This window comes from Falco peregrinus, chromosome 2 (assembly GCF_023634155.1).
Source record: "Falco peregrinus isolate bFalPer1 chromosome 2, bFalPer1.pri, whole genome shotgun sequence".
In the NCBI taxonomy this organism is placed as follows: Eukaryota; Metazoa; Chordata; class Aves; order Falconiformes; family Falconidae; genus Falco; species Falco peregrinus.
In genome coordinates this window covers 31988382-32013683 of record NC_073722.1, presented here as the reverse complement: position 1 = coordinate 32013683, position 25302 = coordinate 31988382, and the positions used below count along the sequence as shown (strand labels likewise).

Sequence of the window (25302 nt, the reverse complement as noted above, 5' to 3'; positions counted from 1 at the left end):
TTACTGTTACATAGTTTCCATATTAAAAAGTGTTTTTTTAAATTATTTGCACAAGAGTGAGTCAATCTTAAATTACAGGGAAAGAGAACAATTAAAGAGCCATTTAAAAAAATTATTCAGTTGCTTAGAGTAAAGGATAGAGGAAGAACATTTCTGGTAGAAATTTTGCTCTCTACCTAAGCAAAGCAGGAAACAATTTCACTGGTGAAATCCTAGCTCTCTCACAGCAACAGCAAAACTTCTCGACTTCAGTAAGACCAAGACTTCTTTTGAAGACTGATCCTAATGCCACTGACCTTCCAACCATTTTTTATGGAGGGTTATCAGACTCCAGTGCTAGATCATGCAGCATGTCAACTCAACTAGCTCACGGCATTAACAAAATTATTCAGCTCATGCTCCATGTAAACATAGTAATGAAAACTGGTTTTGAAAGCATAGACTGGAAGAATACTACAGATACTCTGAAAATCGTTCGGAATCTCAGTTACAAACTTGTGCTCTCCTTCTCCCATTTTCCATATCTGAACACATATACACATATTAGTCAACAAAAGGGAAAACGCTGCTTACGTAAAAGACTGATGATGATGTCTTTTCAAATTCTTCCCAACACTGCTTACTTCTATCTAAAATAACATAAAATATTAATTATAATAAACAAAATATTAGAAGGTATATTTATTAATCCATTTCAACTAGTTCAGAAGATTACAGCTGCAGCTTGTTGCATCTCCTCTGCACTAAAGAGGGTATATGTCAGAAGAGGTTAATGGAAAGCATTGGCACTGGTCTGTCCTGGCCAACCATGAGCAACAAAAAATAGCAAAAGTAGTACACGTTTCCTACTTCAGCTGTTTCTTTCCTGTGTTGAGTTATAAGACATCTGTACTTTGCTGAAGCTTTTACTCTTCTTGCACCTTCAGATGCTCTTAAAATCTGGCTCTTAATTTCTTGATGCCTAATTTCCCAACCTTCCCTAATTTATCTATTTTATCTCAAGTCATGCTGGACTAAATGTATCTCGATGGAAGTGAAATAATCATACAACCACAGAATCATTTAGGTTGAAAAAGACCTTTAAGATCATCAAGCTCAATCCTTAACCTAACACTGCCAAGTCCACTACTAAACCATGTCCCTAAGTGCCACATCTACACATCTTTTAAATACTCTCAGGGATGGTGACTCAACCACTTCCCTGGGCAGCCTGCTCCAATGTTTGGTAACCTCTCCAGTGAAGAATTTTTTCCTAATACCCAATCTAAACCTCTTCTGGTGCAACTTGAGGCCATTTCCTCTCATCCTATCAGTTATTACCTGGGAGAAGAGACTGACATCCACCTGCAAACAACCTCTTTTCAAGTGGTCGTAGAGAGCAATAAGGTCTCTGCTGAGCCTCCTTTTCTCCAGGCTAAACAACCCCAGCTCCGTCAGCCACTCCTCACAAGACTTGTTCTCTAGATCCTTCACTAGCTTTGTTGCCCTTCTTTGGACACAAAGTGCCTAAATAAGGAGACTCTTCTGTACCTTTTGAGGTTGTAGCATTTAAAAACTTACTACAGGAAGAAGTGTTAGTAAGATGGAACCAAACCACAGCTTTATCTGTTCCAGAGAATGGCTCCAAGTACTAAAATGTTTTTAGGTTCGGTCCTACTTCCTCTTTTGTCCACAAGAGTGCTCATTAAACTCTTCCTGGCCCTCTTACTTTGTCCAGAAGTGGAAATTTATTGACCACAGGTTTTATCTCACACCTGAATAAATTCACTCTGCTCTCAATGAGAATATTTTCCTTAATCTAATCGTACAAATTTCCAAAAGGCCAAGACTAATATAACCTGTATCAATATTTACAGGAACTTTCACATTTGTACCTGAAGCTGAGCTTCAAAACCCATAGGGCATTCCCTTTCCCACGAACTAAAATTATTTCTACAATTTAAACAAGCAGAAAAAGACAGTTCTGATTCTATAAAACACTTTTTTCATTTTTCCTTTTAACAATATATTTAAAAGCATATGATATTAAAAGTAAATACACATTTCTACCCGATTTTCTTGCAAGACAATCAGTCTGCTCACCACTTACATACTTAAAAACAGTGGGGTGCAAAAGGAACCACAGTAGTTTAGTCTGTACATTGCTCTCTCAGTAAAACATTGTTTCAGCTTTACCAGTAATTTATCTCATACTTTAAATTTACTTAGTTGTTCTTGCCATTAATTAGCAATTATTTTTACAATTCAGTATGTAATCTATTCAACCATTTTCAAGAAGAAAGAAGTTGAGAAATAGAAGACTAAGGTTTTTTATTATTTTCACACCCTAATATCATAGTAGCTGGAGGTTCAGAGAACTTTGGCAGGGAGCCTGCATTTTCAGTGCTGCTTTTGGAAGGTTCTGTGAAAAAACAATTGTGATTTATTAAAATGTAAATTACTTATCTACTACAGAGGGATACTGTAATATTTTTTGGTCTTATAAAGGTAGGTAATCCTATGTCACTTTGTCAAATGTGCAAAACTTCGAAACTGCACATGCCTCCCTGTTAGCTAACACATCTAGGCAAGAGGCATGGTACCGTACAGGAGACCAGACATGTAAATTCTCATATCAGAACGGTAAAAACACCTAAGCCTCCAAGTGCAAAGTCCCTCAGAGCTTTTCACACCATGTAACTTCAAGTATTTAGACAAGGTATCTAAGCAAGGAGTACTGGCTGCCTGTAAAGTCAACAGTCTCTAGAGAGCAACAGTGTACACGAACATAGCCACCGAATACACAGTAATTCTACACTCTTATCTTAAGCATCTAAGTTGATTTCCCTAAGTTGGATGGTTTGAACATCTCCCAACAATTTCTAGTTTTACATTTCATTCTTTCGCTATGTAAGCATGTACAAATTATAGTATTTCTGTCTTTCTCAGCTGTTAAGGGGTTTGTCAAAGGCATAATCAAATTAGACACATCTCAGTCGTGAACCTCTAATTCAGTAGCGCGCATACCTGTCCGCCCTTAAAAGAAAGATCCAGTCGAAACCACTGCTTGAGAGGAAGGCTGAAGCCAGTTTTCACTGCAAGGTCATCTCCTCTCATGAGGTGCATCTGAATATGCACATAACCTGACAGCAAAAAAAGGAAGAAAAAGGAAATAAACACCACAGAAATATCAACATTAAGAATGGGGTTCCTAATGTATTATTTATAGCACTTCTGTCTTCTTCATCCTCTTCACTACCAACAGAGATCTGGGCACTCGCCAAGCCATACATCAGCTCTCTCAGAATCCCAGGGAAACTTGCTCCACATTTCAGTTACACATCTTGGATGCTAATGCCCAGGCTCCCACATTAAACCACAGACTCAAAACCAACTGTCTGAGGGATAAACACACTAAACGTATGGCAGACAGGGAGGGTGCCACAGTTGATCTCAAACACTAGAAAGCAGACATGTCTTGCAGCAAACAGCAGAGCAGACTACGGTGTCTACTCAGTGCTAAACGGATAGCACGTGAGGATGCAATGATCAAGTACAAGATGACTCTACCCTCCGATACTTGGACCTGCAGAAGCTAGTCTCATGGTTTGAGCTCTTAAGACCAGAACAGATTATTATGATAATTTAGTCTAAGGCTGAGAATAAAACTGGCCCTAAAACCCCTCAAAGCAAATCTTGCATCAAGGTGATAACTTCCAAACAAACTGCTATTTTTGTTTGTTCTTCAAAGAAAAAATCCAGTTTTTAATGGATAGATTAATTACCTAGATTGGTTACAAGACAGAAAAAAAACAGAAATAGCAAAAATAACAGAGAGGAAAAGATTAGTTACGAAACTTGCAAAGAAGGGGAAAAAATGTAATGTCTTATGAGAAAGCCAGGTGTGCACTTTTAAAACTCTGCACACTTATTTCCTCTATGAGCCAGCCAGTCAGCTTCCAGCTGCTGAATTTCACTACCAAGAGGCTGAAGAGTCAGTCACCTTCTGGCAGGAATATTTCTCTGCTGCAAGTGTTGCTAGACTAAGACAGTCCTACCGCTTAACTTTTTTTTGGTTAGGGAAACAGACTGTGCTTCTTGCTACATTACTATTGCAATATAGGCAAGACCTTGAATCATTTGGACCTTTTCTGAGGCTATTTCAAATTTTCAAAAATTTTCATGTAGTACATATACAAGAATTGAGACCAAGACTAAAATAATACTTCAATAATAATAACAGATGTTGTTCATTGAGATAAGATTGTTTAATCCCGGTGTATGTTCCTGACCTGTAAGATCCAGTCTATTCTCCTAACAAAGCAGACATTTCCTGAAGTTAGACAAGACCAGATGCTATGCAACTATTTCTCAGTTTTACCCTTTTAATTTAGTAGCTACTTTCCTATTGAGACACTATCATCAAAATAAAGCATTTTGCCAGGGCTCAGTTTCAGAAAATAGGTCTGATAATATAATGATCAGTGTTATTCCTAGGCACAGATCTATAAAGACTATATTAGACCCCTTCTGAAGGCCGTTAAGAATACCCCTTACCTTCCTCATTTAGAAATACAGCAGGAGTACTATACATTTCTTTCGGATCAATAAAATAGAGTATACCACACAGATCCTTTTCACAGTGATGGAGTAAATATAGCCAGATTGAAACAGTGAACCTGCAGGAGCAAAAACAAACAAAAAAATCCACTCCTGATGAGAACTCTCCCTATATCATTTGAAAAGCATGCATTTCACTTTAACTTAGCAAACCTTTCTCACACATGTGATCTTCAGAACAGAACACATCCTCTGCAGTGAAAACCTTCAGAGCAACCGTACTTAAGACTCTCGGATCTGTGATCTCCTTTTAACTGTGCACTTCAGTGGTAACAGCATGAGAGGAGAGTAAGAGAGTGTTATCTGAATCAATTCCAGAACTCTGGGTCAGAGCTACTACCAGATCCCACATCAATAGGGAACTGAAAACACAACTGAGACAACTCGGAGCCAACCTCCCGCATGCAGGCTACAGTACAAAATCCCCAGATGCATGGTGATCTTGATTGTTGAAGCCAGTGAAAAGTAAGCTGTGTCATCTACACTAAATGCCAACTGTGAAAATGTGCTTGGGAGAAGCATTTAAAAATGAATCCAGCCTCTGAGTAGTGCCGATATGAATAGCTGTCACGGAGCTATCGTGGGATACATAAAGGTGAAGCTTGTGCAAACTCTGGAGCACTGCAAAGTAGAAAACTGAAGACCCAACAATGTTATCTACTTAGAAATTTCTGTACAAAGCTGGCTGGCTGAGGCACTAAAAGCAGAATTTATACCACAGTATCTAATTTTAAGGAGCTCCTCTGTGCCAGACCAAGTCTGCTTCAGTGCTTGTAACAGACACTTGACCACTTATTTCCATAACATTTCTGTATCAGTTAGGCCAATGCTGAATGCCTTTGAAAACCATAGCTCCAATGTACAACCCAGCAAAGCATTATGATTATTATCATATCAGATAAAGAAGTTCTCTTTTCTTAGTGACTTTTAGGAGGAAATATTATTAGTATTTTCTATTTCTATAATTAAGAAAAAAGTCAATATTTGTTTATACTACTTTAGAACTGTGTCAACTTGCCTTGCTTCTCTCTCAAGAAGTTGCTGAACACAGAGTATGTGGTATCCTTTCCTAAACTAAACCAGGTATAGGTCTGAAAGCCTAACACCTGCTTACAAAAAAAATGCAAGGGTGGTGAAGTTTTCCCCAATACAGTCTACACCTTAAATATCTAATAACACCATATCCTTCAGAGATGGCACAAGGGTGAGGTGGAAGGGTCTGTAAATCACAATCACTTGTACACTGATTGTTACGACCTACATGCAAACACTGTGTTTCCAGAAATACTGCTGGTAGCTACCTCAAATGACTATTGTCAGTCTGCAGACGTCTGTCTTTACAAATCCCTGACTGAAGTCAAACAAGTAACTTCAATTAGGTCCATCTGCTTCTGTTGACCTTTTGGTGCAGCGGGGAACCACCACTCACATACAGAATGCTGAAGGGAAGCTCTCTTCCCCTTCTTAACAGAGCTACTCCAGGTTGTCATGCAACCACAACACACAAGCAACTCTTAATGTTAACCCTGCAGACACCACCTGAAGGCAAGAGAGGGTGGAACTGTGTGGAACAGGTAAAGAGCTGCATAAATTCATGCCATATATTCTCAAGCAAGAGCTTGAGTAGTGCCTCAGTGCCAGAAGCAGAATGCAACTGTACTGTGAGCAAAGGGCAGCAGGCTGTGCAAACCAAGCTGTCACCCATCCTGAAGAGGCCAGGAGCTAAAAATTGCTCTGTACTTATGACTTCAGAGCTATAGTTTGAGGGCTAGTAATTTGTATGGAACCCACGCTATCTGGTAAGTCATCTTTGGCACTCTTCTTGTGGTCACAGGCCAAACGCAAACCAGCAGGCAAGTTCCAGTTCCTGTGATCATTTCCTATTTCTGTAATAATGTTGGCAGACTAACAGCATCTGGTGGAAGGGAGATAAATTTTATATATATATATGTATTATATACACACACACACACTTTTTCCTCTAAAGTTGCAAAACATGACTGAAGATTTGTAACAGTTTTGGGAATGGGGAGAAGAGGAGAGAAAGATGATCTTCCCAGAGTGATTCCTCTGTAACTGAACAGTGTGCAGGGGCTAAGGAGAGTTTGTCCAGCTAGGAGAGTTTACACAGCAATGGTGGAAGAAAATAGCGTAAGCTCAAGTTTGAAGACTTACCTAGGCAGGGGGCTCCTATCCCTAAGGGCTTGCCAACTGCAAAATGAACTAGAGCCTGAATTTATAGGGAAAAAGCTGGTCCACATTGCTTGCCCTTGCAAGAAACCTGCACTTGGTCTGCAAACAACATTTGAAACACAGAAAACCCCAGGCTAGCTAGTCACGAGACAGCAGTCTTGATTATGACAGCACATAACAGCTAACCCACCCTCCTATCTGTACCTAACCAGCTCCGTTACTCCTACTGTTGGTATCCCTTACACAGCACTGCACTAACACATAATATAAATATCTTTCTGAGGTTTAGATTAATCCTCTCCAAAACTGAAATCAGAGAACAGAATGAATTGCTAACTAGTTTCCTTTAGAGCTTTTTCTCAAATTAGTAGGCAGTATTCCTTTAATTTGTGGTATAGCCTATGAGTTTAAGGTCATTCTATAGCCTTCAACAATCAATTATAGCCTGCTTCAGTTATTTGCCTATACTTACATGGGATAATCAATCTGATGTCGTCTGACTGTCTCAAGTTCTCTGTTTTCAAATTGTTCAAATTTCTTCATGATTCCTGTTTTCTCCCCGCTGGAAGCGTAAATAAAGTTGAGAATCTGGACACCATCTGCAAAATAAAATCTTTCTTAATCTGCCAGGCAACAAGCACTGATAACTAATTAACTAACTCACACAGTCAAACAACTGAATCGTACAACAGATTAAAAATTAACACAAAACTTCAGTAAGTCCTTAAACACAAGTTTACTTGCTGTTATTAAATGCATTACAGTGTTGGACTGAATAACCCATGGAAAGTGAAATTAATTGACTTCCAGCTGGTATTAGAAGCAAGGAAAGAACAGACTCATTTCAACCTAAGATACTTCAAGAAAAGAATCAGTTAGTAAGGAAGAAATCTTGATTTATGTTATTTGGTTAAATCTCATCCTATCTTTGCTTATGCCTATGTAACATTACTCCACCAGCTCTTGGACTTGCTCTCCATTTTTAGCTCTGCAGTTTATACTATACGTATGGATAGACACCAATTCTGTTCTAAACTGATATGCATAATCCTGTAATAAATTTGATAAAGCCATTCCTGCTAAGAAACATGAAAAAGATCTTCAAAGCCATGACATGTTAACAGCTTTCCTAAAAAAACCTCCAAAACAACAAAAACCCAAAACACCAAAGCCCAAGCAAATTGTTACAAGCTCTTTTTAAAAAATTAACTTGAATAAAATGTTATTTCCTCCTATTCACTGGTATACTGTTTTTATCTATAATATAACTAGAAAATACATAAGATGTTTCACACTGTTGTCAGAGATCACATGCTGTCTCCAACAAGTATTTTAGAAAGCCCCTGAAGGAAGCAACATCATTGCTTCCCTGTTTGTCTTCTCAGCCAATGTAGTGAAGATAAGTGATACAAATACCATTATAGGGGATTTTCTAGGAGACAACCCCTTAGAAGCAAATAACCTTTTTGCTTTTAGGTTCTGCTTTGAATGTAGACTGATGACAAAAATAATTGTCAGCAGGTGTAAAGCCAGATATAGGCAGACAGAAAAAAAATCAGAATTCTGAGAAAATCTAGTAAGCAGTTGTGAGTTTCAGTAATTTATACTGATGGCAAGACAGAGGGGTTTTTTTATTTTATTTAAAACTATTTATTTTTAAAACAAAAGTGTTTGCGCATAATGGTTTTGGGCAAAAAAGTGAAGTACTATGAAGTTTATTGCACTATAAAGACTTAAACATATGTTTCTGTGTGGCCATCATCTTAAGTAGACTACCTGTGTAAGAATTATGTATGTAAGAACTGCAGGACTGACCCTGAAATAACGCAGTAAGGGAGTGAACAACTCTCTCTGAAGACAAAGGAATGATGCCTGCTGACCTCAGTGGGTTTTAAATAAGTTGTTTGAATACGCTTAGAAAATAGAAGGCCATACTGCTGCAGATCTCCAGGCTGGCTGTGATGCAACAAGCCAGCTCTGAAGGACTTGATGGCATCAGTCATTTGCAGCTCTAACAGCTACAAAGCTTACATACTCAACAATGTTTGCCAAGCAAATCACTCTACATAACATTTACCTGTTTACTACAGGTATGTACTTTTTAACAGCTTACCAAAGATGTTATTTGGGTCCCATTAGTTTCTTTGTGGAAAAGAGTGACGTTACACCTACCACTTTCATGAGGGCACTGAGGTATCCTGTTTGCCTGGAGCATCCACAAATAGTCAGCACCCCACTGAAGACAAACTTTGTGATCCTTATATGGGCGTTCAAAAGGTGGAACTGCTTCTAAAAAGGTGTAGTTCTTGGCAACCGCATCCTGGTAGTCTTCGTTCTGCCCAACATCATAGCTGCTAACCGATTTGTGACTAATCCATGCATATAATATCACACTGTGCACTATTATTGAGTTTCTGATGATATAATCATCTCTGTAAACCATGATGCTCGGAAATTTCAAATGTACTTGTCGAGTTCTGCTAACATAAAGGTTCTTCTCATCCTGCCACCTCCTTCTATATACTGGTACACCAGTCCTGAACTCAGAGGAAGCTACTGCTTCCAAGTTAATGATACAAGGCTTAGAACATAAATACTGAACTGAAACCTCAGAATTGTTAAGAACTTTCTTTTCTAAAATGTTTAAATGAATAAAGTCCACATAATCCACATTTTGTCCAAACTGTGGGGTAACTGCTGTTGTCCGTGATGTCTCCTTTTCGAAGGACGGCACAAAATTCTGGAAAAAAACCCACAGAACACAACATTACCCAGAGAATCTAAGTTTACGTGATTACTAATATACTCACAGGACACTGTACAAGCAGAAGGTTTATATACCATACTTGAACTCAAAAAAACGGGGTTCATTCACATAGCAAGTAGATATGGATTGCTGGAGATCTACCATCAAGGTTTTAATGGTAACAACTCCCTTACATCAAGTTCTCAAAGTTACACATGCTTCTACAAACAAACTTTATTTACAGGGTGTATCCCTCGGCCCTTCTGCAAGTAGAATCCGGTCTAACATACTGACTCACAGGTCATGCTATTTACACATGCTCCTAGGATCAGGCCCAAAGAGTATATACTAAAATGTACCAACATTTATTAACCGTGTTGTTGTTCACTAGTACTGCCGCAGCCTGACGTTTCTATATCTTTTTTAAAAATTACCTAATTTTGTTACCTCTCATCAGGTACCTGAAGGGTAGAATAACAACTAAGGCAGGTCACAATGGTTTCCTGAGAATTAATTAATCTTCATGAAGTGTTTAGAAGCTTATTATTGAAATGTTCCTATCCTGGAGATGGACTTACAAAACTGAGCAGCAAGACCTCCAGGCAGCATTTGCTCAGCTTTTGCTCTCCACAGCTACATACATTATAACATACTTGGAGATACATCAGGATTATCCTCCATGCTGAAGTTCTTGTCTCTAAGGCTTCCAACAGCTTCTTTTCTTTCTGCTCTGCAGTCAGCATCCGGCTTGATACACTGCCAAGGATACTGAGGATTACTCAGCTCAGAGGACCAGCCACCAGCACGGCACTTTTGCCATCTAAAATATTCAGAATTGTCACTTAGGACTACCAGAGAAGCTGGTCATTAAGATTGCTTAAAACGAGATCTGTCTTGGGTAACTTTTAACTTTGCTAAGCTTAAACAAATTGAACTGAAATTTATCTTGGATATCTGTATTGGACTGATGGCTTTTTCACTGTGATTATCGAAGTATTTAAAAGCCTCGGCCAAGTTGTTAGTACATTTCTAATTGGGTGCTGTGCACCTGGAGGACAAGACCTTGCCCATGATTCAATATGGGAATCAGTAAAAGTCCCTAATGATAAACTATTCCGCTTCATATTTCTTAAGAATTCTTAAGAATATGTTGACACTCCTTGAGACCTATACTGAAAAAAACCATCAAGCCAGCAAAACCAGTGAAGATGCAAATATTAAGAAAAGTCAGAATGAAGTTTACCTATACTACTTTCTTGTTCCTATAGATGAAGATTTTGGATTTAACTATTGTGATCAAATGATGTTTTTTTCCCTGGAGCCCTGCCTCCTTAAAGGCACAGAAGAGCTCTACGGTGGCATGTGGAACACAGCTGTGTATAGAGGAGACTATTTACCCCAAGACCTTAACTTTGTTTAAGGCAGAAGCTGGAAGACATAACTGCATGGGGGAACTTCTGGATGAGAAAGCTGGATATCATTGCTAGCAGCTGGGTAACTCTAGATAACTAGATTTATTTAGTGTTCCTAGGTCTTTCTGAAATTGTCACTTAAACCCCTTTCCACACAAATAACCGAGTACTCTATCTTCTTGCGTCCAACAAGAGACACTAGAAGCCAGATGTGTAGCAATGCTGAACACTGATAAACATGTATAAGCACCAAGATATACAATTTGAACAAATAAAAATTCAAAACACAATGTCAGTATCCAGGCTTTCTACAATAGGCAGTCTCTTCAGAGTGACAGACTTCCCCTCTGCCTTGTTTCCCATTCTATAAAATGAGTATTATAAAAACGATACATACTGAAGGGGCTAAAAAAGGAATAGTAATAGGAGGCTGGTGTCCATTAGAAAATTTACTACCGTATCATGTACTAATACACACACACAAATACTGATATTAAAGTTGATGAGAGATCCTTAATTTTAATACTGATTTAATTATCTTTCAGAGCTTGACTTGGCAAAGATACTATTCTTTTACATTTCCTACATAATCCTTCTTTGGTTACAGATACCTCTAAAAGCATTACAAGCACATAGCAGCAACCACAAAGTATTCCAAACCTCTTCTACTTGATGGTTACCATTATTTCTTACATTTTTTTATCTTACAATAAAGAGTACTTGTAAACAGCTTAATCCTTGTGATATGGAGGCTGTGTCATGAGGAAGATAGCAATACATAATGAAAGCAATGCCATGTGGTTATCACAAAATGTAGAAGTCTACCAGGTAGATACTACAAAGCATTGGGGTACCACTGTGCGCTTACCACATACACACATTTACTGCGAAAATATACACAGCCAGCTCAGTTTCCTCAGGCGTTGATCCAATACAGAGATATAGGAGCTAGCCTCCAGCAAAGACAGTTTGGGTCTGGCACAGATCATTAACAAAGATGCAGCAGTGTGTGAAAGTGATCACTTGACTTCCAGCGAGCTGCAGAAATTTTGTGGTGGGGATCCCATGGTAGTAAGCTCTGCAACCCATAGCCAGTTCCTTGTAGAACAAACTCCATGATGTTCCTAAAGCACTTAAGCATGATGTGCCATGACCACTGCTGCATAAGGCTAGCTTCAGCCCTGTTGATCTTACCCCTTTCCCTTTAGTGCCTATTCTGTTCAATAGCTCCCACAGAATCACTCAAGAAACTTTTCTTTGTATTCTTTGGTGCCTGGGTATTAGTTGAGACAGGTGCTGCAAGAATGCGTGAAGAGCGTTTGGGTCTGCTGTTATATGACACCTAACAAACCCTTCAAAAGGCTCATCTCTCAAGGAGCACTGTGCAAAGACCCTGAGTGACGCCACACAGATGCAGCTGTGGCAGAGACCGCAGACCATAAGCTCCTCCAGACCATGGCTGACTCTGTTATCACTTGATTGCCTCTACACAGTGTTACCCAGCCCACCGCATAGCATATGTTATCTGGATGTTCCTACTCCCTGAGAAACCCTAGTTCTTTCCTCCCCATTACCTCAGACAATGCAGAGTTAATTGTGCATCACCTCCTACTACAGAGAGCAAGGATGAAAGGATTACACAATGAGTGTGATTATGAGATTTAAATATATAAGTTTCCAAGCCCAGCAAAGAGGCCAGCTATGCTGGATTAAAAACGTTACCATAAACTAGGCAGTGCTCTACAAGACAGACACAGAGGCTTCACTACGTGGGGCAGCTTAACCACAAAAGGTTTTTTTCTTGATCTTTTACTTAAAACTCTCCGAATCTGAAGGAGTTAGCCCAAGTCATCCCATTGGATGCTGGTATAAAAATCCCTGTGGAAGGCAATCACAACAACTGGTAGGGAAGTGAAACTTTTCAGTAGTGTAATATTCCCGAAATGATAAGAAACTGCTCTTTCACTCACTGAAATAAGATCTCAGCAGGACCCTCCGTGAGTTCGCCCCTGCAGAAATCCCACATAACCCTACGCAACTGCACCTGTTTGCACAAAGCCTGAAGATAACCGCAGTCCTGCACCGCGCCGTGAACACCTGCCACGTCACACCAGATTTTAACATGTGTGAGAAGGAGACACGCCAAAAAGGGTGTTGAGCTGCTCCCAGTCAGCATCACTATCGCACAGGCACACGAAAACTTTGACCGGAGTTTGTGTTTAGCAGCATGAAAGAGGAAAAAGTAGTTTCGCGGATGCCCCTAAAACGCAGTTGCTTCTGTGAGCCAGCGCAGCACCACACACGCGCACCTGTAAGCGATGTCAAAGCACCCCATTCCCTCCAGCCCTGCAGCTTCACGCCGCCTAGGGCGGAAAGCCTGTTAACGCTTAACGGCCCGACGCGCTCTAGCTCGGTAGGGCAGCGTAGCGCCGGGGGCTGGAGAGCGGGGAGCCGGGCCGGGCCGGACGCCCGCCAGGCTGGCTCCGAGAGGCGGCCCCGGGCCGGGCCAGGCGGCCGTAGCGGGCCGGGCCCGTCCCCCCGCTCCGGCGGCTGCGCGTCCCGCTCCGCCCTGAGCCTGCAGCCGGGCGGCCCCGCACCGGCCCCGCCGAGGAGCCGCGGGGTGCCGGGCAGCCCCCGCCCACGGGGCTCGGCGCTCACCCGGGGTCCGTCGCTCGCCCCGGGCCCTCGCCGCGGCCACCGTCTTCCGCCGCGACGGCCGCGGCGGGCAGGGCCGGGGCCCGGGGCAGGTGCGGGGCCGGCCGCCACTCACCGTGAGGAGGAGGAGCAGCAGGAGGGGGCGGCGGGGCGCGGCGGGGGGCTCGGCCGGGGTCCGCATGCTGCCGCCGGGGCGGCGCTGCCCAGCACGGCCGGGAGCGCGCGGCCGGCCCCGCCGACGGGGCTGCGGCAGATCCGGCTTCCTGGAGGAGGGGCCGCCGCCCGGGCGGGGCAGGGCCGGGCCGGGCCCCGCGCCGCAGGTGCGGAGCGGCCGGGTCGGGCTACACACGGGGGCCGAGCGCCCCTGGGGTGCCGAGCCCCCGGCCGCGCAGGGAGGCGCCCCACAGCCCCCCGCGCACGCCAGTACAGAGGCTCCGGGCGGGGCCCGGCGCAGGGCCACCGCCTCCCTCGCGGCGGCAGCGGGGCTCGGCAGCGGCTCCACCCGCCCTCGCCCCCACCCCGACGCCCCGGCCCCGCGCTGCCCGGGCGGCCCCCCGGCTCAGCTGGCCGGCTTGGGGCGGTAAGGCAGGGCCGCGCCCCCTGGCAGCTGCCGCTGCGGCGCGGCTGGCGCCGGGGCCGCCCGGGAGCTGCCGCCGTTCGCCGGTTCAGGCGCGACACGGGGAAGCGCGGCGGGCGTGGAACGGCCCCATCCCCGCCTCGCGGCGGGGCGCCGGCACCGGGCTGTGCCCCGCCGGCCCGCGAGGGGGCGCTGCCCGCCGCTGCTGCCGGGCCGGCCGGAGGCGCGCGGGTGTCCCCGGCGCGCCGCTTCCGGGCGCCGCGTAGCTTCCGGGTCGCGGCTGGCGGCGGCGATGGCGGGGCTGTCCCGCACGCTCGGCATCTTCGGGGCCTTCGCGGCCGCGGTGGGGGCGGCCTTTTACCCCATCTACTTCCGGCCGCTGCTGCTGCCGGAGCAGTACAGTGAGTCCCGGCGCGCGGGCAGCGGGGCGCGGGGGCAGTAGAGGCGCGGCGGGCGGGCCCGTCTGTGCCGCCGTGAGCGGTGCGGGGGGCCGGTGCGGGAGCGCGGGCCTGCCCGGGCTCGGGTGTGCTGCGGGCTGCTGCTGGGCCAGAGGCTGCCGGGTGGGAAAGGCTTTCTGCTCTCTTAAGAGATATGTAAAAAAAAAAAATTAAAAAATCGTAGTGCTCTTGTTTCCAGTTGTTGGCCAGCATGTGGGGAGAGCAGCCTTTAGCTGTTCTCTGAAGTGATTAAGAGGTTTGAGATGTAGTCACAGAAGTTGTGGTCAGGGGCTGTTACACGTCTGTTGTGAGGACAGGCGGGGAGAGCTGGGGCTGTTCAGCGTGGGGAAGAGATGGCTCCGGGGACACCTTACTGCAGCCTTCAGTACCTAAAGGGGGCCTACAAGAAAGATGCAGGCAGGTTTTTTGGCAGGGCCACTTGCGATAGGACAAGGGGTGATGGTTTTAAACCGAAAGGGGGCAGATTCAGTCTAGATATAAGGAAGAAATTTTTTGTAGTTAGGGCGGTGAGATGCTGGGACAGGTTGCCCAGAGAGCTGGTAGATGCCCCATCCCTGGGAACATTCAGGGCCAGGCTGGACGGGGCTCTGAGCAACCAGATCTTGTTGAAGATGTTCATTGCAGGGGGGTTGGACTAGTTGACCTTTAAAGGTCCCTTCCAACCTAAACCCTTCCATGATTCTATAAATTGTTCCAGTTACGCTTTCCAGCTGCAGCTGAGAAGTTTAACTTAAAATGTGATAACAGATTCTTTACTGATGATGATGATTTGCTAGAGCTGGTCTTAGTCTGCAGAATTGTCTCAGAAACACACTGCTTTCCTGCCAGCAGCACAGAAAAGCTGCCTGAGCCTGGGCCTGGCCCTGCAGCCGGAGGCACTCCCCGTGCCACGGGGGTGGTAGGGGGGTAGGCCATCACCCCCAAACTTCTGTTACCTACCGTGGAAGGAAGAAGGGAAAAGTTCTGGTGTAACCAGCCACGTCCCCTCACTGGAACTTTTATCAAACTAAGTGAGCTGTAGGCGATAACCTGAAGATGCATGCAGTTAATCTTCTGAGACAACTGAAGAGATTTTGAGGAAGGGGGAAAAAAAAAAAAGAAAAAAAAAAAAAGGAAAAGGGTAACAAACTTACTGATCTTCTTGGAGGGACTTTAGCCTTACATCAAAGCTGAAGTAAAATGTAACTTGCAAGAAATTTTTTATTTAAGGAAGCTATGTTTGTGAAGGTGGAAACTGCCCACAAAGACAGATTTTCTGTTCTGTGTTTCCATTTAAAAACCTTATTCTATGATTTATTTTTGCTTATGGTATACTTGCCTAAAATAGAATATCACACGTGTGACTCAACATTAAGGAAAGGACAGAACTAGTGGACAGCATCCTCTTTTGTACTTGCTAATTACATGAGCAAATGATCCCTAGCAGATTAGGGATTTTTTTAATCTCCATTTAACACATAAAATGAGTGATGCGCAGTTAGCAAGTGCTTAAACTTGGTATTTTGTAACTGATTCTAAACTTCTTGCATGCTGCTCAAACTTTTGATCTCACCTGCACTAATCTCCTAAAAAATGAGCTTTTTCCCGATGGTCATTGCTGCAGTATGAGAGAAGCACAAGTGCTTGTTGTCATGATACTTTAGACAAGAATGTGGAATTTCGCAGTTGTACTTGAGTGGAAGTATTTTAACCTTTTGGGGTACGAAGAATTTGATTTTTTCAGTGTATAGTCTAGTAGGCTGTATGACAACTTCTACAGAACCTCCCCGCCACCCCCTGCCATTGGCTTGAGCTGTGGGTGAATACTGAGTATTTCTGCATTTTGGGACACTGGGTCTGAAGTTGGACGTTTTGGTTAGCACCACATAGTAATCCTGCAAAAGGCAAGAATGGATTTTAGTTCTCTAGAGTGATACTGCACCTGTGTAAACATGAAATGCTGTCATCTTTTTCTCCGATCTTGTTTTCCTTGTGTATCTCCCAAATTCTACACAAATGAGGCAGGAAAGAAATTATGTTCAGGAAGAAGACTTTTCTGCAGGAGTTCCTAGCAGTCTAACAAATAAAATGGAAGATACTTGGAAAAACTGTGTGTAGTCATATTGTTAATAGAACCTTAAAATTGCATACAGGGGTTTGACTTAATTTCATACAGAAATGCTATAATTTGATAGGTTTTTAGTACCTCAGTTTGTGGCCTTAGTATTTCTAATACTTTCCTGTCTGTAACTAGTGTTAAAAAAGACTGTTTCCTCATATGAATACATAGATTAGTGGCAGTGTTTAAACTTTGAAGTCTTCAGCACAGACTTCTTCTACCTGGATTAATTAAAACAGTGGGTTGACAGCTGCTATTTGGATTGATGTTTTCACAGTAGATTTGATGATTTTGCTTAATTGTGAGACTTTGCTCCTTCCCTCTCCTGTGATATGGCTGTTCTCTCATCAAGACTGGCTCTTCCTCAATGTCTTTTTTTTGGCTTAAGTGTTTTCCAAATTGTTTCCAGCCCCCACACCAGTCTCCCTATCTATTGACTGTTCCTCGTCCTATCTCCATATTACGCATCTGTTTCTCTGCACTGGTTTCTTTGCCTGTCCAGCTGGCAGTTCCACCTGTTCGCTCCAGGTGTGTTCCCAGAGCTCTCAGTTTGATTCCCATTTTGGTTTCTGCATCTCTTCCAATCTTAGTCTCTCCCTAAGACTAAATATCTTTCTCCTCCATGTCCTACAATAAGTCTGATTCCTTGCCCTGTTTTATTCTGTTTTCTCTGTCTGGGTTTTCTACGTTTTCCTTTGAAAATGGGCAGTTCGCTGAGATTTTGTCTGCTAAAAAAGATGGAATGGCAGTTGCCATGCTCAGCGAACAGAACTGGAGAAGCTTGATCTGCCTCTAGTGCCTACCCCCTTGCAAGGAGAATCAGTTATTGTGCCATGCCTGCTAGTTTCCAGTAGCATTAGATAGCCTAATAACAAGTTGTGTCTGTGCATTCTCAGTGGGATAGAATGCTGAAATATTTCAGGTTTAAGGTGAGGTTAGCTCTGAGTTTCCACTGAGAATATGCACCTTACAATTTTTTAGAGGCTTAAAACTTTAGTGGTATGGGCAAAAGGTTAATCCAGCTGAGCTTTGACTTCCTGCTTCAAAGTACCACAGCAGTCAAGTGCTTAACTGGAAGAGGAGGAAAAAAAAAAATGAGTGGCATTTAATAAGGGAAAATAATAAAGTTTTGTCCATTTCTTTTCTTGGAAACGGTTGAGTCTTTCAAACAAAAAAGCAAAGCCTAAGACAGGCCCCTTGTATGTAAAAATATCCCTCTGATGCTTAATTTCACAAAGTTACAAGCGGTAGTTTTGTAGATGCTGTCATGAAATCTACTTGTGATAAGTTGGAAGATCTTTCAGGGCCTGAAAATGGGGAACACTGATACTGGAAAGAGTAAATCTTTTAAAGAGTTTTATGTTGAACGTATGAGTGATGGCTCCTAAAAGTACTGGTCATTCCTTAAGTGATGGGATCATGGCAGGTATTTTGGCAGCTTTTATTAAACAGTTAGTCATTACTTCTAAGATTTTTATCTTACTGTTTGTAATCTCTCAGACTATAGCTGTTAGTTTCTCAATGAAGTGTGAATACTACATTCATATTGTGTAGGTGGATACTCAACAGAATTTTACTGTGTAGCATCTAGAATGAATAAAATTTTCAATATTATTTTACTGGGTACAGTCAAGGTGTCTGGTATTTTCTTTCTTCTAGTAGTGTCCTTTCTTTTCTATTTTCCAGGGAAAGAGCAGTCAATAAACCGAGCTGGTATTGTTCAAGAGGATATTCAGCCTGCAGGTAAATTGATTCTTGTGTTTGCATTGCTTATTTTAAAGACCTTCTTGAAGCGAGACCTGAATATTTATGTGGATTTAAATAATACGGTGAAGAATACATCTGAAGAATATGTATATAACAAACTTGCCATGAAAAAAAATGTTATGGTAATTCTTCACTTGAAAGTTATGAATTCAATGAGACTTGTTTTAAATTGACTTAACTGGCCAAATAAGTTGCAGAAATTCTGTCTGTTGTCTTCATACTTTCTTAAATAGATGCCAGTTTCCACACCAGAAATTAACAGAGCAAACAAGAACTATGGGTGGGCTGAGCTGTATCTGTAAAGAATACACACTGTTGCACCCTGATCTTGTGAAATACTTCTTCACACCTTAGCTGAAACACAATTTGTGAGCACTTTGTTGGTACCTTCCAACCTCATGGGTGGAGTGGCAAGGCAGAAATCTGTTACACAGAAAGGAAATTTTGGAATGCACTGCTAATAGTTTTTTGATCCCTGCTATTGCCAGAAGGTGTAGAAAAAGCATATGAGGGGAATAAAATTCAAGTATGGCAGACTCTCCTTATTAGTTTTTTGTTTCATAGGTAATGGAACTGGCTATTCATTATGCAAGGTTGGCACTTCTCATTTATAGCCATGAGAGTGCTTGTCTTGATGAAACAGTTCATATCTGAGTATGTTAAAGGGTAATGTATTTCTATTTTTGGAAAAGCCTAACATCAGCAGCAGGGAAAAACCAAACAGGATTAGTGCCATGTCCTTACTGCACATACCAGTTAAATCATCAGTGCAGGACTTACTTTCCAGGAAAGTGGTGAAATGCTGAAGAGGAGTAGGAAGGGAATTGTGAAATAGAAGGCTGGTAAACCTGCCTTCTTTATTAAACATTAAAGAGGCCTGGCCTGGCTCATTTATCAAAGATGAAAGTACCTGATGACCAGTTCTGCTCCGTATAACCTTCTCATGTAAATTTAGCTGCTGATGAGAAGTTACAAGATCTACTAGTTGAAAGTGAAATCCAGACAAATTCACGTGCAAGCTGCAATCCTAGATGGTTATTCCAACAATGTTAGAACACCTTAACTATGGGTGTGATAGATTTTTTCCTTTATCTGAAGCTTAAGATCAAGATGCGTTTGTCTTTCTACATATTTTTGCAAGCTTAAGCAGAGTTGTGAGTTTGGTGCAGAAGTGGTTAGGTTCTTTCATTGTTTCTTACACAAAGCTGGAGTAGCAGACCAGTTGTTTTTTGTTTTTTTTTCTGCAACAGTCTAGTTATGAACTGCTGGTGTTCTCGTATTTGATTTATAGGGTTAAAAGTGTGGTCTGATCCATTTGGAAGAAAGTAATGTTGGCGGCTGGGTGTATTGCAAAGCAAAACTGAAGAGGGACATCCTCAGCTGTTTCTTCTTTCACTGAAGTGTGTCTTTGGGTGTTGCTGGAGAAGAATTCTGAATATGCTGTGTGGGCACGTGAGGAGCAACGAAGGCTACTGGTTGGAATCCCAAGAGCTAAAAACATACTAGTTTTGACAGAGGCTGCTGGGGCATAGTGCACGAACTGCTAGAGAGCTGAATGGTTCTTGAGTTTAGAAGTCGAATATTTATTTCCTTGAGAAAGGGGAAGAGGAATTATTTTGTTCTGTTAATCTGTAGACACTTGTAGAATAAATTATGAATAGAATAAATCATGCAGACTGCTGCAGTTTCCTTCCTAGTTTGAGATTTACTTTTTGTGGTTTTATTATGAAAACATGATAGTAGTACATACTGAGAGAGATCAGTGCAGAAAATATGAGATGGTGTAAATTTGTACATTAAAATATCTTCCTTTTAAACCAATGCATATTTTTTCCATTTATTTTGCAAGTACGTGTGATGGGTTGACCTTGGCCAGCTGTCACGTGTCCACTCAGCCACACTCTCACTCCTGCTTCTCAACAGGACAGGGGGAGAAGAAAGGATGACAAAGCTCGTGTGTCTGGATAAACAGGGAGATTGCTTACCCGTTACTGTTGCAGGCAAAACAGACTTAACTTGGGTGAAAACTGGTGTAGTTAATTGCCAATTAAAGTAGTTCGGATAGTGAGAAACAAAAAGTAAAATAACAGCTTCCCACTGCCTCCATTTTTCCAGGATCAGCTGCACTCCTGACTCCTCTATTTCTTCCCGCCCTGAGCAGTGGACGCGGGGGTTACAGGTAGTTTGTAGCAGTTCTTCTGCTCCTTCTTTCTCACACTGCCCCTGCTCCTGTGTGGGCTCTTGATGAGCTGCAATTTCTTCAGCAAATACCTGGCTGCTCCAGTGTGGGCTCCTCCCCAGGCCGTAACGTGGATGTCTGCTCCAACATGGTCTTCTTTATGGGCTCCAGGGGAATATCTGCTCTGGTGCCTAGAGAACCTTCTCCCCTGGTTTTTTTTCTGACTTCGGTGTTCATGCTGCTGTTCCTCACTTTTTTCCTCCTCTTGTGGGAAAAGCCACCTCTGCTTGTCTGGTGTTTTCACAAAGGTGCCACCCACTCGGCTGCTGGGCTGAGTGGTATCTTGCAGTGGGTCCCTTGCGGAGCCAGCTGGAACTGTCTGTTGGCTGGCATGGGGCAACTCCTGCATCCTGCCTTCCTCGCTGGCAAAACCTTGACCAGTACCTGATATGGGAGATTAACACTGTATGTTGAGGTAGAAGAGCAGATACTTTAAATAACCTTTTTCAAAAAGCACCTTTTTCATGGTGAGGATAATGATCATTAGAACAGCGAGTAAAGGATTGACCCTACTGAAAATCTTTACCCAAATTGGATGTCTGTTTTAATAACAGGTTTTGAATAAACTATGTGTTTTCAGATTTCAAAAGAAACAGTCTGTAACCTATAATTACAGTCTATAACCTAACCAATATTGTTATTGAGTACAGGTATAACGTGTACATTTAAATTGAATGTACTATGTCCTTTTCTTCATTTATTTTTGGCACTTCATTATGGTACACAACATCTTAAAGACCATTGCAGGATTGTATATGTTACATAGAATGTATGCGCTGTGATTGTTATTTATAAAGTTAGCAGATGTTAGTTTGTTAATTTTTTCAGACATCACACAGTTTTATTAAAACAGATGAAAGACTCAATGTTTACAGTGTTCTTTTCCAAACCACCATTCTGTTACTTGCTATTCCTTTTCTACCTCTTGTTGTCATTCCCCTCCCACTCAGGCACGTTTCCTCTTCTGAGTTTTTTGGTTTTTTAGTCTCCCATTCACTGTAAGCATTACAAGTTTTTTTGTTTGCTTGCTGGCAAAATGTGACCATATTTGATTCCTTTGAGTTTTCAGGTGATTTCACGTGGTGGCTGAAGCCAGAGTGAGCGTATGCATTCACTGTAGAGATGTTGACAGATGTCGCGGTACACTGCACAGAGAAACACTGTCACAAAGTTAATTCAGTGTTTGCCAGGAAAAGAAGAAGCAATTAAACTGAAGAACAAGGAGGTTTTTAACACTTAAACCTTTCTTCAATGAGACTGTGGAAGTGAGGGAGCCTTGGTTTTTATTTTCTTCAGCAAAACATTGTCTTGATGGATCCGACAGTTTCAGCAAAGTTGTTTCATCTAAAACACCTTTCCAGTGGAAATACAGCATTGCTTAAATGCAGATACTCCATCTATAACTGACAAACTGCAAAACAGAGTTTTAGGAGAAACTGAGAATTGTTCAATAATGCTGCCTGTGTCACTTGGTGACACAAATGCTTAAAAAGCATACATCTTGGTAGCATGAAACAATTATTAAACACTTTTTCAGGATAAATGATGTGACAGAGGATATTAAATTACTTAGTTTAGAGATAGAAGGTAAGATAATCTCTGCTACTTGTTTACGTTGTGAAATTGAGCAGTTTGCTGAGTCTGGATCTTGCCTAGAAAAACGTTAGATGGTTTCAGAACAGTGTCTGTTGCTGGCAGGTGCTGACCCTTTTGCCTTCATATTACTTAAACGTTGCAAAACGTTTGAGACATGAACTCAATTATTTAGCATTTATAGAACTGCACATGTCTGTTGGTCATGATCTCTAGTTTATTCCAGCACAGAAAAGCTTACTAAGTTTTGTAATTGCCTTCACAGAATTTGCAGCAGTGTATATCTGAGTACTACTGAAGTGAATCTAAATCCTGAAAATGGTGTACATTGGTTTTAATGATTATCACTTCTCACTTGCTGTGTTCCACCTAATAAAGTGGGCCGATTGGTCATGTCTTTAAAGTGCTAGGATAGTGAATGTCTTTTTCAAATCTTTGGTATTCTGCCTGGATAAAACTGTTAAGTCAACAAGGAACATATTTCAATAATTCTCCAGAATTTACACTGAATATTTCTGTGATTGCTCTGGCATTTGCCAGTTGCCTGGAGACTTGCCCAAGACTCGCATGGGAAGTCCTAATCCTGCAGCTGGCTTTCTGGGCTTTGTGACAATGCTCTGTTCTGCTCATGGACGCTGGACATAAGCCTCTCCTCCTAGCTACCCAGTAACAGGTGAAGTTGAGTATTGCCAATTGTGCTCCCCAGAACTCTCCTTATCTTGCTCTGGAAGGAAGAGTTTTTGATACTTTTGTAGCCTGCAACAGCTATTAATTTTCAATACAATCACACAAAGTTGTTGAATGTGTTTATAATTATGCATAATTTTATAAAATTATTAATACTTGGGAGAGACTAATCTACCTTTTGCAGAGGAACAGCTTTGCTTGTTTTGGCCTACCTGTACTGATAGAAGGGTTAGGACAAAACATTTGATAAAAATGCCACCTTAGAATGTTTCTAAAACAGTTATCGTATCTGTTCTGTAATACAAATGCATTTTGCTTATTTATTTTAATTCGAATATGAACAGCAAATGTAACTGCAGCCTTTGGAGGACTGGAGAAAAGTTTTAAACAGTTCTTTTGTGGAGGAATGAAGTTGCAGTAATTAACATTGAATATACAGCTGTGGGCTGGCTTCAGGGGCGGTGGGTTGGCTGATGTGGATAAGGTGCAGCTGTGGCTGGCTCCTGCTAAGTAGTTAAATAGCTCTGAGGTGTATGGAAGAGGAGCTCTGGATGAAGAGAGACCCAGAAGAAGCAGAGGGAGGAGAGTGAGTGCCCTGGGTGTAGGAGAGGCCCTGGGAGAAGCAGGGGCCCTGGATGAGGAGAGGCTGCCTGGAAGAGGAGCCCTGGATGAAGAGAGAGTCCAGATGCAGCAGAGGCAAGAAGCAGGGTGGACTGGCCTGAAGAGGATGAAGAAACAGCATGGACAGTAGATGAACTTTTGAAACCTTGTGGGGGGGTGGTGGCTGTGCTGGGGCAAGGCGTGGGAACTACTTACTGAAGTTACCCTGGTACGGGATGGTAAAAGCCTTGTTGCAGCTGGCTAGTTTGTGCTGTGACATCTTTGACATCTGAACAGAAGCATCTGGTTGTACCGTTTAGGCCTGCTGTAGTATGTTGATAAGTTCTGAAATTATTAAAACTTGTGCCATGAAGAGCAAATCTGGCATTTTGGTCTAAACACAGCTTAGTTTTGAAGCGTTATAGACTGTTTATGGTGCAATGAAATCCTCAAGCACAAACAATTCAGAAGTAAAGATGGCAAAAGATATTGGCAAGTAGCCAGATTATACACATGAGCAAGAATGGGATTTTTCTTGCTGAATGTTGTACTTTAATTGGTATTATTCCCACTGATGAGAGGGTTGTATTTTCCCTATAATACTCAAAGCACACTGAGTAGCCTCCAGTGATAGTCACAAATTTTACTGTACGTATGCCCTTCTGCAAAAACCAGTACAGAAAAAGAAGCAGTTCTTGTGATGTGCAGTTTTCTAAACCAAAGTAAACCATGTATTTTCCTTTCTTGCAGTCTAGCAATAATTAACTACTCGTTTTCTCAGTACTGTGTACACTCCTACTGACCTTCATGTTAACATGCAGATACAGCAGTAAATGCAAAGCTGTGGTGCCATGCAACCCAAATAGTGTGTTTGCTAGTGGAAGGAAATTATTTTCCAGCTTCTGAGAAAGTGCTGCAGAATATACACTGTCAATGTGGACAATATATAACAGGAGAGAGCAAAAAACAAAGTGCAGGTCAAAGCGTGTTAAAGCTCATTGCCGTGTATTAGCCTATGATCCAAGGTGTGTTTGGGCATAGTGCGGACCGTGTGGGCCTTGCAACAAAAATGGTGTAGTGTTTAAGACACTGCCTTGGAAATTAGAACTGTTGTAGTCAGTTCCCTGTTCCACCACGCTTTTGTCTGGCAGCAGGTAAGTAATTTAGCCTTTGAGCTTCAGTTCCATCTGTAAAATAGCACTAACAGTACTCCCCTTCCTTGCAAGGCATGATGAAGGTAAATACAGAGGTGGGGGTTTTTTTTGATGCTCTAGAAAACATTTTTGGTTCTTGTTTGAGAAGTTTTTTCATGGTTAGGAAGAATAGGTCTGGATTTGTGGGGAATCACATATTTTGGTTCCAAGAACTTAAAACATTTTGAAGACTGTTTTCCAAAAGCAAACAACTTCTGAAATTTCCCAGGACTTTATGCTGCTGAAATATTGTGCTCTGAGTATGGAAATTCTATATTTTGGGAATCAAACAGAAAACTCGACTGCTTTGCACAATATTCATGGTTTTTTAGATCTCCAAATCTGAGCGTAAACTTCTACGTGTAACTTGAAATGCACCCCAATATAAATGTTACTGCAGTTGCACAAAAAAGCAGAAAATTGTTCAGCTTTTGTTACTGGCCCAGGTGCCTCAGTGATTTTCAATACTGTGACATGCCATTGCC

General features: G+C 42.3%; 2 protein-coding genes across 3 annotated transcripts in view; one reads left to right on the top strand and one right to left on the bottom strand.

The window, feature by feature from the left end:
- The window catches only part of SEL1L3 (SEL1L family member 3), a 36822-nt gene extending 22793 nt beyond the window's left edge, over positions 1–14029 (bottom strand). Inside the window, exons 1-6 of one of the 2 annotated variants that reach the window (XM_055794557.1) lie at positions 13721–14029; positions 8965–9532; positions 7265–7391; positions 4537–4658; positions 3007–3122; positions 574–629 (exon numbers count right to left, since the gene is read on the bottom strand). In XM_055794557.1, the coding sequence (XP_055650532.1) occupies positions 574–629; positions 3007–3122; positions 4537–4658; positions 7265–7391; positions 8965–9532; positions 13721–13786 (1055 nt within the window). In that variant the 5' untranslated portion in view covers positions 13787–14029. The remainder of the gene's footprint in view (positions 1–573; positions 630–3006; positions 3123–4536; positions 4659–7264; positions 7392–8964; positions 9533–13720) is intronic. The other variant, XM_055794556.1, reaches the window with a different exon arrangement.
- Positions 14030–14330: 301 nt separating this feature from the next.
- Positions 14331–20326, top strand: SMIM20 (small integral membrane protein 20). Its single transcript, XM_055794559.1, has 3 exons — positions 14331–14583; positions 18425–18481; positions 19797–20326. Exons 1-3 carry the CDS (start codon positions 14475–14477, stop codon positions 19832–19834), a joined length of 204 nt encoding a protein of 67 aa, XP_055650534.1. The 5' UTR covers positions 14331–14474; the 3' UTR covers positions 19835–20326.
- The last annotated feature ends 4976 nt before the right edge of the window (positions 20327–25302 follow it).

What these genes read in the sequence shown, in the direction of transcription:
- SMIM20 (XM_055794559.1), top strand. Translation starts at nt 14,475, where the DNA reads ATGGCGGGGCTGTCCCGCACGCTCGGCATCTTCGGGGCCTTCGCGGCC. An exon ending in GCTGCTGCCGGAGCAGTACA is followed by an intron (nt 14,584 to 18,424) that starts GTGAGTCCCGGC and finishes TCTATTTTCCAG; the next exon opens with GGAAAGAGCAGTCAATAAAC. An exon ending in AGAGGATATTCAGCCTGCAG is followed by an intron (nt 18,482 to 19,796) that starts GTAAATTGATTC and finishes TTTGATTTATAG; the next exon opens with GGTTAAAAGTGTGGTCTGAT.